The sequence below is a fragment of the Brassica rapa genome, chromosome A05, assembly GCF_000309985.2.
Source record: "Brassica rapa cultivar Chiifu-401-42 chromosome A05, CAAS_Brap_v3.01, whole genome shotgun sequence".
NCBI classification, from domain to species: Eukaryota; Viridiplantae; Streptophyta; class Magnoliopsida; order Brassicales; family Brassicaceae; genus Brassica; species Brassica rapa.
In genome coordinates, this window is record NC_024799.2 from 822224 (window position 1) to 835778 (window position 13555).

The window sequence follows — 13555 nt, forward strand, 5'->3', positions numbered from 1 at the left end:
TGCATTATATTTTTCATATAGGGAAACAAACATTAAACACACAATACTGATATGCAAACAAATATAATATAAAAAAACATTTTCCCGTCTTAAATTTCCAGAGTTTTCATAAAATATGTTTTGATCTTTCTTTTGTGAGGATTTTTTTCCTCTACATATTTTCTTCTGGCGACTCCATGATTATACACTTTAATAAAATCGATATATCGGCGTCGGATGTGTACACACATTTACTTTTGTTACATAAGTGAAGGGATTCCAAGTATACTTGTTTGTGTTTATTATTACATTTATTCTGATAAAGGCACCTCTCACATGTGTCACAAAGGATTGGTCACATCTTCTTAAAAAGTTTAGGGGGGAAACATTAAATATTAGTCAAAGAAGTAAGCTCTCCATTTGTAATTGGGAAATCTGGTATTCTTGCACTACAACGTCTCTTATTAATCTATAAATTTAGTATACATTTTCGACAATAAGGTGGGCAATATCCGTTTCAAAACAATAAATCACTGAACTATGTTATATCCTTAACTAACTTGGAGTACATATGAAAACCTACAGTTTATCACCGGATATAGAAGGTCAAAAGGAAAGTAAAACAACAAACAATATTAGTTAGTTCTCTAGCTAATTATTGAACTCTACGTGCGAGTGGGTTCATTGGATCTACTTTAGCCAATCATCCACACAAACTTGCACTCATAAGAAAATTTTCAAAAGAAGTCTAAAAAAGGAATTTACGATTAAGTACTGTATTAACAATGCGTGGTCCGTTGACAAAAAAAAAACAATGCGTGGTCCATATTGTAATTTTTCTTACATCTAAAAGTATGTCATTTCCTAGTATTATAAAATGCGGATGAAAATAGCAAAACGAGGGGACCAGATGATAAATCACATGATCATATCATATGAGACCATCTCCGCTCTCACTGCCAGGATGGGTCTCAATCTAAAACATAAATAATCTAAATGCTTGCCAGAAATAATAATAAAATAAATGTCAATAATTGATATCGCCGACGGTGTTAATTAACAAGGAGAACTATACAAAGTATACAACCAGTCTATATTTTAGGGATATCACAAATTATAAAACGATAAAGTTTTTGGAAATAAAATGAGGATATTTTGCAAGACTTTTGTCCACATCAAATGATTTTATACAATAATGTTTGCAAACTAAATAAACTAAGATTAAGAACAATATATTTAGTGCATTCATGAGATCGTTAAATAAAATTAGACATAGTTTAGTGCATATGATTAGCACCAACACTAACCTAACAACCTCTTGTTCCCCATTTTCTCTCATTTTCCTAATTTATACAGTCCACCCCACTAATCATCTTGAAAAAGCATAATTATTCTGCTATGCACAAAACAAAACAAAATTTATTTTCTACACAATGAAAATCCTTAATGGGCTTATTTGCTAAATAACCAAAATAAAAATGGAAATTAGATTTGTAGAAAGAAGGTAGAGAGAGATAGGAAGAGAAAGTAGGAGAGAGAGAGGATGGTTTTGGGTAGTTAGTGAATTTTTGTTTTTTTTCTTGGTTAGTAGGCCTAATTTCTCATTAAATTATGGGCCATACATCACCGAATCGAACCTGTCAGGCTCTTATAACAAGCCCATTTAATAAGCCCACAAATAAACTATTCTTCCATAGTGCAGAAACATTTTTTAGATGTAAAATTTTAAGATGAGACAACTACGACGACAGAACAGAATGCACATAAACACATAGTAACACCACCATTCAATAGATAAACAACAACACCCCCATGAAAATTGCCAAAACCAAACAAAGAAACTCATGTTTTGTATGATAATGCTCTTGTCCCTTTCCAAATGATATGAAACTCCCGATTTAAGACCCCAAAAAAAAAACAATGATAATGCTTATACCACCACTTTTTCTTCGCAGACGCAAATGCCATGTTGCTCTCCTTTCTCCTCACACTCATCTCTCCTGTTACAGTCACATCAACATCAAGATTTAATCCTAAATCAATAGCCAAGAAGACAGTCACACCGACATGAAAACAATCTCAAAGTACAACAGACCACTTACTTTCAAATGATTATGGAGTTGTAAGCGCTGCAGAGCTGAAGCAAAGCTGCCTGGTTTGCTTTTTCGAGATTCTCACCAATTAACTGAGGGTATCTACCAGGAGAAGCAGCAGAAAGCCTGGCCAAAGAAGCAACCACGAACTGCTTCGGATCTCTAATGTCTGGAAGAGGATCCGCTTCTCTTCTCCCAGCATTGTGAAGACTCACAAACGCAGCTGTGTATCCAACATTCTCCAAGACGTCTGGCATTTCAGGTTCTTCAACGGCTCTTTCCTGCTCAGGCCTTGAAACAAGCGTCACTATACTGTCCAGCATAGCTCCCCAGATCTTAGAAGCTGCTGGATGAAGAAGGTCTGGAGTCTCACATATGAGTCTCGTTGCGGCAACTGCAGCTAGCTTTACCTCGACACTTCCCATGATCAGCTTAACGTTTGGAATCCAGAATTGCTGCACGATGGTGGTGAAAATGTTGGGCTGAACAGTATTCATAGTGGCGACAAGATGAGCATGTCCGTGCTTCACCAAAAAGAGGGACATGAATACCACTAGCGATTTCTGGAACTTAATAGTCTTCTTGTTCTGAAGACGTGTGAACAGAGCATTCCATACGCCCGTCATGTATGGAGCAATGGCACCGTAGTCGAGATACTCGATCACAGTATTGAGCACATAAAACCCTTGCTCATCTGTGCTAGGAGCTGCAACCAGTTTATCAAATATTCCCAGCACTTCACTCAACCGATTCTCTTGAGTGACCTCATGAGGTGCTTTCTGCAGGAAAGCCTGGAGCAAACGCACAAGGGCTGGAACATTGCCGCTTCTCTTCCAAGACTCAGGCGACAGGAGCAGCAAGAAGATCTGCATGTAGTTCGGCGAGAGAGGCGGTCTGTTCAGCTCAACAAGCTGAGCTAGCAGCTGAAACGCGTAAGGCAAGAACTCTGCGATATCATTGGCCAAAATCATCTGCAGGCTTGGGAAGAGACTCGTTTCAAATGCAGATATAAGAGAAATATCACGTTCACAGGCCCTGCGAACAAGTACAGCCACAGACTCAAAGATGTAGTGATTAAACGTAGGATTCTTCGGGTTTTTGCAAACTTCACTAAGAACAGAGGTCAAGCCACCGATGCAAGGTCCAGCAACCTCACTACTGATTTCAGCAACACCGAGGACCCGCATTATACACTTCATAATATATTGATTCTCCTCAGATTCAGGGAACTTCAGTGCATCAAACAGATTCGTCATCAACTGCAGCAAAAACGGACTTATATCACCAGCGACATACCTGCTCCTTCCACCTTCCTCCTTTACTAGCAAGAGCTTCTCTATACAGCTAGCAGCATATGAGTGCACCACGTTCGACTCTGCTTTAAGGAACCGGACCAGCTCCGGGAACAACTGCATTGCAAAGGGCTTTGGTAGATGACTGCGAAACATCGTTAAGAACTTCAAAGACCCTGCCTTCAGCATTGGAAAGCTGTTGACGTCGTGGCTTTGCAACTCGGGGAGAATAATGCTTGCAAAGAAGCTTTGAACATCAATAAGATCTGTGGATACAGACGCACCCCCTGCCTTCTTCGTAGCCAGCGAGACGACCAAGTAAATTGCACAGTCCTTGTCTTTCCATTGTACAGCCGGATTAGATGAAAAAGAGCTCAAAAGCTTCTGTATCTCATGAGAAACCACTTCTGTCACCTGTGCTTTGTAGTTTGTGGCAAGTCCTTTAAGCAGTTCACAAGCGATCCTCCTTCTAGTGTCCACATCGCTTCCCTCCATGTCCCTCCGGATAAACTCAATATAGTTCATCTCAAAAAGCTCTTCATCTTCATCCCTCAAAGAAACATTAGGAATCACAATGCTCTGGCAGATTTCCTTAATCACATTCTCGCCTGCAAACAAAGCATGGTGCGCACTCGTGCTCACAGTGGTCAAAAACTTGATTGCCGTAGTAGCTAGCTGATCCCTACTAGGAGACTTCGACACATCCCTTAGCAACGTCCACACGGCTGATGCAAAACCCTCCAAAAACTTTTGGAACTCTTCTTCGTACTTCTCCATGTACAAGTTAATGTTCTCACAAACAGCCGCGCGGAGATCATCCACAAGCGTCAAACCATCTTCTGTGCTCTCCAAGGCGGGGTAGTTCGAGGACAAACACTTCTTAAACACTCCCATCCACTTCTCCATATTATCCTCGAAGAACTCAGGCAAGTCCTGGAAGTTCAGCGAGAAGAATATCCTGCAGCAAAGCTTCTGAGACTCAAACAAAGGCTTAAGGTTCGCAGCCGATCCACCAGAGCTCACAGCGGCATCAATCAACGAATCAGTTTTAACGAATATCTCTTGCAACGGAGGAGCGAAAATCTCAAGGCAATACTTAATATCAAGAAACAGCTCATCGGTTCTATACTGATGCCTAAAGTTTTTGAAAATCGAATTCGCAGTCCCGAGAATACCGTTAACGGCCGCGTAGTCCCCGGCGAGAGCAGCCTTCTGGAGGCTGGAGACGAGCTCGGGAAGCAAAGCAGGCCAGTTTCTCGGGAAATCGTGCTTACCGATGACGGCTAGGGCTTCGCTGAGCTGGCTCTGGATCCTCGGGGAAGAGGAGAGCATGAGGGAGACGATGAGCGTCTTGATCTGCTCCTTCTCCGAATCCATAATCGGAGCGACGCCGGAGTCTGCGGAAGGGAGCCACCGCGAGCGGAGGTGGTTCTTGAAGTTGACGGCGGCGGCGTGGCGAGTCTGCTCCTCGACGGAAGGCTCCGCTACGAGACGGAGCACGGCTAAACCGTAGTTTGGTAGATCGGCGGCTTCGGAGAGAAATCTCTCGGCGGCGCGGCGAGGCTCGGGGATCGGGGAGAGTGTGTGGAGGAAGCACTGCGAGAGGTTCTGGAGAGTCTCCGGATTCCACTCCATTGTTCGATAGAGTTTAATCGATCGATCGCGAAAGAGACGGCGAAGAGAGGAGTAGCTAGGGTTTCTGATTTCAGAGGGAAACAGAATGATTTTTATTTTTAAAGAGATGACATGACGGTGGAGAAAAGGTTCGATGAGCTCGTCGGGTTGTACCCGAGAGACAGATACGATTGGGCCTTTGTTCAATTTTTAAGCCCATGACTTAAATGGGCCTAACTTGGATACCTCGCGAGCATTACGACTATGGTTTCTGAGCAAGAATCTCTGTCGGTGAGACTTTCTCGTTTCCCGAGTTAGTATTGATTGTTTCTTTAATTAAATCAGCAAGTAGAAAAACGTGTTGTATTAGCGTATTACGTGACGTATGTGAAAATTTGTGCATGGAATAGAACTAACTGATTAATGTAAATAAGATAATAAAGGGACGTGTACTTCGTCGAACAGGGCGTAAAGCCGTCAACGTCCGTGGCGCTGGTCCAAAACATAACACGTTCTTTGGTCTTCAATATTTAAAGTAGTATTGCTTTACCAATAAAATAAGGATAATTTTATCAAATAGTTATTTTTAAGTTTTTATCACAAAAATAACATTTCATAAAAAAAAACGACCAAAATAACTTTTTTTTATTTTGAAAATTTAATATTTATTTTTTATTTAAAAAATTGAAACCATATCTTCAAAATTATATCCGTTAGTTCTAAATCCTAAGTTTAGTTTAGTTAACGATATGGTATAAATATATTTTTACATTTTAATAAAAAAAAATTAGTCATTTTTTTCATTGAAAAATATTTTTGTGACAAAACTTAAAAAGTGATATTTTAGAGAATTTCTTGTAAAATAAATAATACTTCTAGTAATTAACTTTGATGGCGTTTGTTTGTTTGTTTGTTTGTGCTGCTTGATTCCAGTGGTTTTAGTGGTGTTTGAATCCAAAAGGTAATAAATAACAAACTCCACACGAGCACGAATAGAATTTTGTAGCAGAATAATTAACAAAAGAGAAGATAGTATAGTAATGATAAGAAGAAGCATGGCATCTGATGATCAGTTTGGTTTCTCATACTTTTTTTAGTTAAGTACAGTACTTAAGCTTGCATTTCTTACACGTGGGACGTGCTATATTACGAATGATGCACACTAAAGTGACACGTGACGCATGATGTATTTGTCGTAATTTGAAAATAAAGTTAAAATGTCGATTTCATATGGCTCCACCATTGAATCACGAAAAACGCGTGATGGATAGAAAAAAATGGAGTTGCGTAAGCCAATTGATTCTTTTTTATTGATTACTAGTATTACCTTTGCTCCAATCGCCTATCGAACTTTTATCCGTAACTTCTTACTAACTCTCTTTTAAAATTTTCTTAAACGCATATCATTATTATCTGTCATACATAACAGTTTAAAAGATTGCTATAATCACTTGTTTTGTTGAAAACAAAAAAAAAGAATGTGAGACATGAGAAGTAATTGTCTGTAATAAAGACCACCGTAGTCACGAGTGTCTCCACATAACCCCACATTTCTCCTCTTCGTTCTCTACCATACGTTAGTAGGCTCTATCCTCTTACTGCTTATCCATCATGCTTACTTTGTTTTATTCCATCAAAATATAAAACCTTATCATCTATATTGAGTTCACATTTGTTTTGGTAACTAGTCTTAAGAAGCAAGAACATGTTACCAGGCCAAAAATATTCTCTTAAACGTGTAGAAAATAGGATTAGACGAATCTACGTATGCACGTATTTAGGGTAATACTCGATTAATTATGAGTTTTTTTTTTTGCTCTATCAAAAGATAAAAGAATTTATAAGTTGGTGCGACTTCCACATTACTCAAAGAGCACCAACCATGGCGTTATCATAATAAATTAATAACCTACAAAAAGGGTCAACTTTAACATGTCACAATACATCATGTACATTTATATTTGAGCTTCTGTATTATGTAATTCGATCGCTGAAAGCATTTTACAAAGACACGATATAAAAATATATAGCTTTTTAATTGTTATCATTTAATTTCCTTACTGCAACCTAAATGATGCTCTACCAATGAAACAAAAAAAGACAAAAATAATCGATTTATAAGAAAATGATACGATGAAAACGAATAAGCATCATCATATGTTTTTATATTGTTATTTTTGTATTAACAAAATGGTGCTGCATGTATTTTATACTATTATATTTATACTACTATATCTCCTACCATTGGTTTTTACTCTTTTCAATAATTCTGTCATATAATCCATAAACCCTTCTCGTTAAATAAAAACTATCATTTTATGTCACTAATAGAATCCATCAAGTGATCTTGCCCAATCATATATGATTAAATTTTCAAAATTACTATCATGAACGATATATATATTGTTACTGATAATATTATATCCCAATGCTAATGTGTTTGGCTTTACTTTGCATGTTTTCAGATTTCAAATTCGGTTTTGGTACCGTGATATATATTAGTAGTTTTCGTTGATAAGTTTCTCCACATGTCACAAGACTCCCGTGTAACTAAATTTATTGAAGATAACTCCGTGTAAATTAATAATATTGGTATAGCAAAAGATCATGACCACTTTGTATATGATATAAAGATTTTAAATTCATCCCGGGTGAGTCAAGATTCCTTCCACACGGGAATAAAATTGATGTATAAAATATTGCATCATCTTAACGATTTTTTTTTTTTTTGATTTTAATAAATGCTACTATTCTATTAATATGTTTTTGGTTATAACTGGATATAAAGTCAAGCAATTAGTAATTTAAATCCATATACAGATAATCATGTACTCCATCCATCTGTTTAAATATAAGATGTTTAGAAAAAAAATACATATTAAGAAAATTGTTTTTTTTGTCTAGAAATTATCATTAAAACTATAAAACAATTGTATTCAACCAATTACAAAATAGATTATTGAATATGACTAGTTACACAGTTTTTAATAAAGTAAAAGTTACCTAGAAAATTAAAAACATCTTATATATTGAAACATCAATTTTTTTTGCAACATCCTACGTTTAAGAATAGAGGGAGTAATAAATACATACTATAATTTAATTATTTGAATCTAAGGGGAGCAAAACAATAAACATCTCCAACCCAAACCCTCATTTTAAGGGGAGTAAAACTTCAAAATGAAGATTTGAGGGTTGATTACTCCAACCATAAATAAAAAAATTATTAAATTTTTATTTATTTGTATTATAATTTTTGATATTAACAAAAATTACTAATATTTATGAAAGAAATAACTAGAAAGATCAAAAAAAAAATACAAGATATTTTTGAAGTTGTAAATAGTGAAACAAAACTTCAAAATTTAAGTATTTGATGTTGGGTTAGAGATACTAAACTACAACAACATGAGGATGAGAAAAAGTTAGGTTAAAGTCATCACATATGGTCTCACGGAGCGAGACTCCTTTTGTTGAACGTTACAGTTAGGCATGAGATTCACGCAAATCTTATGCGACAAATAATTTCTCTTCGAATTTTCTAAAATTAAAAGGAAAACGTAATTTCATTACATCGTGTATTAAATTAAAGGACTATTAATGAGAATAATAATAACAGATAGTCCAATTAAATGGACCCACGTTAATAACGATGTCTGAAATAAATAACCACCCCACCAGATAATTCAAACGATATTTTTTTCTTTTGGTTTTTATGCATGTGATTGCTTTTTATTGGTTGAGACAAAATAATATAAACAATTATATTCAGTACTATTTGGTACACAAATCTATTTAAAAATCTTTCGACCATGTGATGATGAATAATACTTTTTTCTATTTTCCTAATTATTATTATTATTTTATTTTATTTTTTTGGATGTGATCTATACAAATATTTGAATCTCACGTAGTTACATATACACGTGTTTAAATTCACACATTAATCAGGTTTGTAGCTCTAAACATTAGGAAACTCAACCATGGTTAAGCTCATAACCCAACTCTAAAACGTTGCATAAGTAAACCACGGTTGGTTTTTTTAAAAGAGTCTTCTTCTTCATACAAAACTTACCCAACTCCCCTCTCTCTCTTTCTTCTTCTCCAAACTCTTGTTTTCATATACCTCTTGGTTCTGCTGAAGTTTTGTTTAAGATGAATACGAGTGATGTAGTGGGATGGGAAGATGAAGATTCTAGATCCATGGCCAGCGCCGTGTTAGGAAACTCAGCTTCTGAGTTTCTTACAGCAAACTCAAACTCAAATCAGAATCTGTTTCTCGTCATGGGAACCGACGATGGTCTCAACGAGAAGCTCTCTCGTCTCGTGGACTGTCCAAACTCCGAAACTTTCAGCTGGAACTACGCCGTGTTCTGGCAGCAGACCGTGTCTAGATCCGGACAACAAGTATTGGCTTGGGGAGACGGGTGTTGCCGCGAGCCCAAGGAAGAGGAATCAACCGTTTGTTATAACCTAGAGGAAGAGATGAGGTGGCAGTACATGAGGAAGAGAGTGCTTCAGAAGCTACACAGGATGTTTGGTGGATCCGATGAAGACGACTACGCTTTGAGCTTAGAGAACGTTACGGCTACTGAGATGTTCTTCTTGGCTTCGATGTATTTCTTCTTTAACCACGGTGAAGGAGGTCCGGGAAGGTGCTTTGCTTCGGGGAGACACGTGTGGTTGTCGGATGCGGTTGGCTCTGATTATTGTTTTAGGTCTTTTATGGTTAAATCAGCTGGGATAAGGACTGTTGTTATGGTTCCTACTGATGCTGGTGTTCTTGAGCTTGGTTCGGTTTGGCCTTTGCCTGAGAATGTAGAGTTGGTTAGGTCTGTTCAAGCTTTGTTCATGAGGAGAGTTAAGCCACCAAACATGAGCGGAGGAAAGATTCACAAGCTTTTCGGACAAGAACTGAATAGCTCGGACAAGGTAGCTCATCAAGTGCAAGAGAATGTGAATGTGGTTGTTGTAGAGGATACTAATCACAAGGTGATGAAGACTTCTTGTAATGAGAAAAGACCAGCGAGTTTATTACCAGGAGTGGCTGTTGTGGAGGAGAAGAGACCGAGGAAGCGAGGGAGGAAGCCTGCTAACGGGAGAGAAGAGGCGTTGAACCATGTGGAAGCTGAGAGGCAGAGACGTGAGAAGCTTAACCAGAGATTCTACGCTTTACGAGCTGTTGTTCCAAACATATCTAAAATGGACAAAGCTTCTTTACTTGGAGACGCCATCTCTTACATCAAAGAGCTTCAAGAGAGAGTAAAGATCATTGAAGCTGAAGGAGTAATGACCATTGGGACAGAAGAAAGTCAAGAAGTTGTTGACATTCAAGCTGGGGAAGAGGAGGTTGTTGTGAGAGTAGTCTCACCGTTGGAGTCACATCCAGCATCAAGAATCATACAAGCAATGAGAAACTCAGAGGTTGTTAGTGTTGTGGAGTCTAAGCTTTCATTAGCTGAAGAGACACTGTTTCACACTTTTGTAGTAAAGAATAACAACGGATCGGATCCAATGACGAAAGAGAAGCTTATAGCAGCGGCTTACCCGCAAACCGGCTTGACGCAGCAGCTATTACTACCATCTTCTACTTCACAGGTCTCTGGTGATATCTAGCTTTCAAGCTTCTTCTCTTGTTCAGTATAGGAAGACTTTGAGGTCAACTTAGAAATAGATAAATCCTTTTTTTTTTGTTCTCTTACTTAGAGTAAAAGTAAATCCAATTATAGTATATTTGCTAACCTTATCATCTGTTAGACTGAAAGTAATACAGTCTTCGAGTGACAGTCTATTTAATAAGTTAAATCGCATATTTGTATCTTGAGAATTTTTTTTTTTCCAAATCAAATAAATAAATATGAAAGATATTTTGACATTTTCCTTCATTTGTGAATCATGTCAGTGTAATATCTCTAATGTTTTGTCTATCTGAAAGCATATGTTTGTCCAATATCTTATTAATGTATGCATGAAGCATATGATATATTGGTCCTTAAGATTCTTACCAGTTTCAGAACACCTCACTAGGTAAGTAACTGTGAATTGGTTTAGATTGCTAATGACAAAGTAAATCATATAACTCACACATGATTATTCATATCTTAGATAATTATTCACTCATTAATAAACCAATCATATATAAGTAGACCTATACTTCATCTTTTTCCATGTTCCATGTTAATTACTTCACCTCATTTTAAAGTTTGGGCTTCTAGTAAAATTATAAAAAGCCCATCCTCAAAAAGCCCAACTCGGCTTCACTGCTTCTTCTCCTCTCCTCTGATCATTTCCTCATTTGCTTTAGTTTTGTTTTTTCTCCGATCAGATCCAAAAAGTAACTTCCCTTCCTTCGCCGCGATGTCTCTCCGTCGTTCCATCCTCGGCCTCCACCGCCAAACCCACAACCTCTCTCTCTCAAAGCCTTCACCTTTCTCAATCACCAACATCTCCTCCCCTTCCGCCGCCGTGATCGGAAGAGAAATCTCCTCGACCCCATTTTCACTAACCCAGAGACTCAAACCGGACTCCGTTAATCTCGTCGGCGATCGTTCTCTCGGGCAATCTCAGCTGGCTCGTCTCCCGGCTTCTCGAGGCTACAGCAACGCGTCTCTCGTAAGGAAGATCCCTGTTCTGTTCCACATAAACGCGGGGATGGAGGAGGTTTTGGCGGATTACGTTCACCAAGAGCTGACGAGGAATCTGATGGTGATCTCTCTGGGGTTGTTCCAGATCATTGTTATCAAAGACGTCGTCGTGTTTCTTTTCTTCTGAGCAAAAAAAGGAATCATCTTTTGGGGTGATAACTCTATCACGTGTTAATGAAAACAGTGAGCTATAAAAGTCATTCCTTTTTTATCTTTCTTCTGTTATGAATAAGAACATTGATGCTTGTGTTGCTTCAGTTTCTCTTGTTTTCAAAGTTTGATTCAGTTCGTATAAGGCTTAAGTGGAATTAAAAACTTTCCTGGATTGTAGACAAGAGTATGTTTCCTGAGGTGGAGTAGTAAGACTCTCTCTATTTAAGCTTTGAATTGAATAAAAGAGAAGTTTTCTCAGCTCTCTTCTTTATAATTTTCATCAAATTTTGTTGTTCCATACTCAACAAGTCATCAGAAGAGAGAAATCAAACATAGAGATCATTCCTAGGCTGTACGGTTCATACCACAATTTAACCATTGCTTCCACTTGAAATGTATTGATGTGTGGCTCAAGATTCATGATTCATGCCCTATTTGTCGAGACTCGCGCGCATAAAGATAGAAACCATGGGTTATATTTATATGGCGACTAGTGTTTGGTTCATTCATGCTTTAGTTGTTGGATTCTGTTAAAACGTTACAATGAATGCCCACTTTTTTAATTTGTCTATATACATGTGCGAGTGTTTACTATGGAGTGAAGATTGTTGTACTTGATTATAAGACTAGTGACTGATAACTTTTTTAAAAAATGTTTATACCCAAGCAGAGTGCATATAGGAATCGGTATCATTCTGCCCCCACTATGTTCATTCCACAACACTTTGTAAAAAACATTTCTAAGATCAAACACTCCATCTAGAAGGATTATCACTCTCTGTTTCTTTTGATATTTTGATCGTTGTTTCTTTGTGTTCATATATTGTGGATCCACTCTGTTACAGACAAAATACATGTGACTACTTTCAAATCCACTATGTCAAGTCAACACATGGTGCCCCTTGTGTAATGACAACGAATCTTAAAGAACAACAGAGGCTATGGCTATTGAACAAAAGTTACACGAACTCATAAAAGACATGATAATTAACTCAACATCGCAAACAAACAAAATAAAAAGAGTCCACAAAATATCTTCAAAGTTTTGATTATGTTTATGGAAGAAACTACATAGAACATATTATGACGAAAATTAATTAAATCTCGGAGATTAGCAGTTAACAACCTTAAACGTGGAAAATGATCGTCATCATCAAACATCTTCACCTTCATCAATCGTCCATCCCAGCTGACGAGGTCTCCTCGGATCCACCACCGCAGCCGTCTCCGCCGGCAAATCGGCCAGAGTCGCGAGAGAAGAAGACGAAGAAAGCGACTGCAGATTCGAAGAAGACGACGACGAAGCCGCCGGGAAGTTCATAGCCATGATGTTGCCCTCGCTCCACGACCTCCGGATCGGGAACGAGATGCTCTCCGAGCTCCCGTGGCGTCGGCAAGGCTTCCGCCGCTGGTTTTGACTCTTCTTGGCGCCGTCGTGAAGCGCGCAGTCGCAGTTTTTGTGGTAGGGACGCCGCTCGATGGCGGAGTCGAGGCCGGAGATGCAGCCTTCGAAGATGCAGCGGAATATTCCGTCGGCGGCGGACATCGTTTGGTCTTCGAGATCCAGGCGGAGATAAACAAAGAAAGGATCCGAGTCTTTCGCGGAACTCAGATTTAACTTTTAACTTATATAAATAAAGACAGGTTTGTTTGTTTGTTTGTTTGTGTGTAATAAGTTAGTTATCACGTGTACGTGTTTATTAAATGGGCCCAATAAAAGCAGCGCTAACAACGTGTCTGGGCACTATATAAATATCGCGTCTTTATTGGGCCCATCTCA

At 38.1% G+C, this 13555-nt stretch overlaps 3 protein-coding genes across 3 annotated transcripts; 1 reads left to right on the forward strand and 2 right to left on the reverse strand.

The window, feature by feature from the left end:
• Positions 1-1675: 1675 nt before the first annotated feature.
• On the reverse strand, positions 1676-5115 carry LOC103866460 (exportin-2). Its single transcript, XM_009144387.3, has 2 exons — positions 2082-5115; positions 1676-1979 (listed from the first exon to the last, which is right to left on the reverse strand). Exon 1 carries the CDS (start codon positions 4997-4999, stop codon positions 2084-2086), a length of 2916 nt encoding a protein of 971 aa, XP_009142635.1. The 5' UTR covers positions 5000-5115; the 3' UTR covers positions 1676-1979; positions 2082-2083.
• A 3249-nt stretch (positions 5116-8364) lies between these two features.
• LOC103866461 (transcription factor ABA-INDUCIBLE bHLH-TYPE) lies at positions 8365-12036 on the forward strand. The gene has a single exon (XM_009144388.3). The coding sequence runs from the start codon at positions 9134-9136 to the stop codon at positions 10592-10594; it is 1461 nt and encodes a 486-aa protein (XP_009142636.1). The 5' UTR covers positions 8365-9133; the 3' UTR covers positions 10595-12036.
• Positions 12037-12682: 646 nt separating this feature from the next.
• LOC103866465 lies at positions 12683-13377 on the reverse strand. Its single transcript, XM_009144390.3, has one exon. It carries the CDS (start codon positions 13319-13321, stop codon positions 12929-12931), a length of 393 nt encoding a protein of 130 aa, XP_009142638.1. The 5' UTR covers positions 13322-13377; the 3' UTR covers positions 12683-12928.
• Positions 13378-13555: the final 178 nt, after the last annotated feature.

Bases quoted from the DNA above. Each gene is read 5' to 3' on its own strand.
- LOC103866460 (XM_009144387.3), bottom strand. From the start codon at position 4,999: ATGGAGTGGAATCCGGAGACTCTCCAGAACCTCTCGCAGTGCTTCCTC.
- LOC103866461 (XM_009144388.3), top strand. From the start codon at position 9,134: ATGAATACGAGTGATGTAGTGGGATGGGAAGATGAAGATTCTAGATCC.
- LOC103866465 (XM_009144390.3), bottom strand. From the start codon at position 13,321: ATGTCCGCCGCCGACGGAATATTCCGCTGCATCTTCGAAGGCTGCATC.